At 28.1% G+C, this 3,836-nt stretch overlaps 1 protein-coding gene across 1 annotated transcript in view; it reads left to right on the forward strand.

Annotated features, from left to right (window-relative positions):
- Positions 1-291: 291 nt before the first annotated feature.
- LOC117169120 (segmentation protein paired-like) overlaps positions 292-3,836 on the forward strand; it is a 17,841-nt gene continuing 14,296 nt past the window's right edge. Inside the window, exon 1 of the mRNA XM_033355295.1 lies at positions 292-561. Within this exon, the coding sequence (XP_033211186.1) occupies positions 501-561 (61 nt within the window). The 5' untranslated portion in view covers positions 292-500. The remainder of the gene's footprint in view (positions 562-3,836) is intronic.

Consider the following 3,836-nt stretch of genomic DNA (forward strand, 5'->3'; position numbering starts at 1 on the left):
AACTAAAGAATCCTCGGGGCCACCGAAGGTCCACAATAAATCCTGTTCTTTTTTCCCAAGGGGCGTTCCCTTTTCTACTCCCGGTTCCAGCACCTCTCTGATTGGTAAATTTTTCCTGGCAACTCTTAAACGGTATCTTCTGAATATTCTTCACCAATAATGCCCCACTATTTGCCACCAACTTTTGGAGGCGGGGCCTCTTCTTAGTCAGTGCGGAACTTTCGTCTACCGTTCTCAGTCAACTTCTGAAATCCAATCCACGGGGCCTAGGTTCAGTTTGACTCGAAGAGGGAACCGGAAACGTTCTCCGGTGTATAAGACAGTTTTCGTGTGGGACCGGTGCCCCTTAATTTCAAGTTTTTTGTTTTGATTTTTGGAATTGTGCTCGGAGTGGACAGTTCAGAGTGGTTCCAAAATATTTTGGTTCGGTGAGTGAGGTTTTTTTTGTGAATTTTCAAGTGCGAGGAAGAGTTGAAGAAGAGTGGATTGGAGGTCGTGAAATGACGGTCACGACTAACTACTCCATGATGCGGCCATGCTTCACGGGATACTCGTTTCAAGGTGGGATTTTAATTTCTCCTTAGAATGGTTTTTAAACCTTTTTTGAAGTTGAATATTTTCTCCTTAGAGCAGCTTAAAGGAGTTTGTAATAAGGGGAAAGTTATAGGAGATTTTGATGAGGGATGATCTAAATGTACGGAAAAACTTTAGCTATTCATGCTGAAATTTCAGTACATGCAGCCTCGGGCTTTTAATATTTTGTCATCGGTTTTTAAAATAATTTTTTTCGTTCTAAGTAATTTATTACAATTCTGCCAATTTTAGGAATATAAAAAATTGTACAGATTCTACAATTGTACAATTAAATGATGTCACAGTTTGTAGTAATTTCGTAATTGCAAAAAAATTATACCGATTGAAAATTTATAAAATTAAAAAAAATGATATTGTCCAAATAGTTGATATAAGTTTATGAAAAAAAAAACAGTTTAAATATGATGTACTATTGAACGTAATTGAATAATTTTGTGAACTATAATTTTTTTTATATATTTGTACGATTCTGCCAATTTTAAGTTTGTACAATTGCGCATCAAAATAATAATCTAAAATTTTAGAAATTGAATCGCCGCATCGTAGAACGGACTTTAAACATTTTGTTAGTGAACGCTTTTGTAAATTATGCTATTGCAAATTTTTTAAATTGTTTATATAAAGTAGAATTTTAAAAATTGTACATTGTAATTTGAAGGAAAACGAAGTATTGTATAAGTTTTTAATTTCTACAAAATATTATAATTATTTCAACTGTTCAAATATGTTAATCTTTTCTTTTTGTTTTTCGTATTTTCGCAACTGAAAATTGAACTATTCCTTTTTCGGTTAAATAACTTTCTTTTTTAGTTGAAAATATGCGAGTTTTGTTGAAAAATTCGTTTTTTTTTTGTGTAAGAATGAAGTTTTTTAAAATAAAAATGCCACTATTTCATTTGTTTTTAGAACAAAAATTGAAATTTTTCAGTTGTTAATTATAATTTTGTTTATAATTCAAATGTTTTTGGCGAAGCAAACATCTACTTTGTAGAAAATGCCACTATTTTTTTTTAAAGTCGCTTTTTGTTTTGTTTAAAGTTTATTATTATTATTTTTTTTTGTTAAAAATTCTTCTTTTTAAGCTATAAGTCAACTATTTTCATAGCAAATTTTTTTGGTTGAAAATTTAACTATATTGTTAAAAATTCGTTCTTTTTCTTAGGTTGAAAATTCATTTTTTTAATTGTTAATTGTACTATTCCATTTTTGTTTATTAATTGATCTTTTTTAGTTAAAAATTCATTTATTTTGTTAAAAATTTCTCTTTTCTTTAGAAAATTAATATTTTAATCTTATGAATGCAATTTTTGTTTTTAAATTCAAATACTTTGTAAAGCAAAAAACAACTTTGTACAAAATTCATTTTTGTTGTTGCTATTGTTGAAAATTCGTCTTTCTGTGTAGAAAACTATACTTCTTGTGTAAACATTCATTTTTTGTTGTTGTTAAAAATTTGTATTTCCAGTAAAAAATTAATCTTCTTCCTTAAGATTAATTTTTTAAGTTGAAAATTCATGTAATTGTTTAAGGAAAAACCCACTTCGTGGAAAATTTCACAAACTTGCTAAAAATTAATTTTTCGACTGAAAATTCAGCAGTTTTGTTTAAAATTCCTCTTTTCGCATTGAAAATTCAACTATTTTGTTAAAGAATTTATTTGTTTGGTTGCAAATTTAACTGTATTGTTGAATATTCGTTTCTCCTGTGGTTTTGATAATAATTAATGTTTTTAAACAAAAAACTTAACTGTGATTTATATTTTTATTTGAAAATTCAACTGCTTGGTTGTAAATTGAACTGTTTTGTTAAAAATTTGTTATTGTTTTTCGTTGAACAAGAATTTTTTAACTGAAAATTTAACTATTTTATTTTTGTTGAAAATTTATCTTTCTTAATATTTAATTCATGTATTCAAAAAAAAAAAAATTTGTAGAAAATGAAGGTTTTTGCTTAAAAATTGATCGTTTTGGTAGAAAAACTATTTTTTTAAATATAATTAATTGGTTGTGAATTCGTTGGTTTTTTTTACATTTATTCCTTTGGTTGAAATTGTAACAATTTTGTTTGAAAAATGTAATTTTTTATTGAAATTGTATTTTTCAACTTCAAATGTTAATTTTGTACGATTTATATTTAGATATTAACTTTTTTTGCTTATTTCTATATATTATTCATCTATATTCCTATTAATAGGGAATAAAAACCATATTTAAACATGCAGTAATTAATTAAATTATTTAATTTAAATTATTATTCACTTTCAAGTTTTATAATATAATCTCGAAAACAGTGCCGGCAAAACTTTTTCCTTTCGCAAATCTAAAAAAAAATTCAAATTTGAATTTGAATTTATTTTACATATTCCATGAAACTTGTAATACTTTCCAACAAAACCCATTTTCAAATTTCACTTCAATTCGAAGTGAAAGTCATAAAACCGACTCTCTCTTTTCAATTGTACTTAATCGACGGAAAACTGCTACTCTGAATTCTACAGATTAGCAGATTTCAAAGTTATAAACAAATTTAAAAAAAAAAAATGGGTAGAAGAGTTATTTAGTATTTACTGCCTAGACTTTTGTGTAGATTTGTAGAATATTGAATATTTTTTTCTGGCACGTGTAATTTGACAGCATCTGGCAGTAAGATCCGTTTAGAAAATTCTAAAGCGATCCGGAAACGGTACCAGCATGGCCGTGGCTCTAATATACAACGCTACCTGACTCAAAATGACCGAAACATTTTCATTAATGACCGTCATAAATCGTGAAAAATCTTTCCGTTAAATTCTCTCACCCAAAAGGCAATTTTCGGTTTCGAAGTTGACCCCCTAGGATTGTCCGCTTCCTAACTTTTTTTTCCTCTCGAAGGACCCTCAGATCCTCAGGATATCCGCTGAGAAAGTTCCTCTTCATTAATTTGTTTAATATTTAATGCTACCTGATTTTTTCACTGATTTTTTAAATTGGATTGTCAATTTTTAATTTTTATAATTCAGGTACATTGTGATTGACTTTCTGAATATACCACGTAAAATGTATTTCAATAACAGTTCTAATTATCCACATATATTTAACAATATTTTTGCTATTTAAAAAAGTAATATAGCCAACAATGAAATAGTATGAATAATAATCTTTACTGAATTACACAGGCCAACAATTCTCAGAACCAGAGACCAGACCTACTATACCCGAAGGTTTTTGCTGCGCTGAATCCGAATCTGACCTCAGAAAAATTCC

Source organism: Belonocnema kinseyi, chromosome 1 (assembly GCF_010883055.1).
Source record: "Belonocnema kinseyi isolate 2016_QV_RU_SX_M_011 chromosome 1, B_treatae_v1, whole genome shotgun sequence".
NCBI classification, from domain to species: domain Eukaryota; kingdom Metazoa; phylum Arthropoda; class Insecta; order Hymenoptera; family Cynipidae; genus Belonocnema; species Belonocnema kinseyi.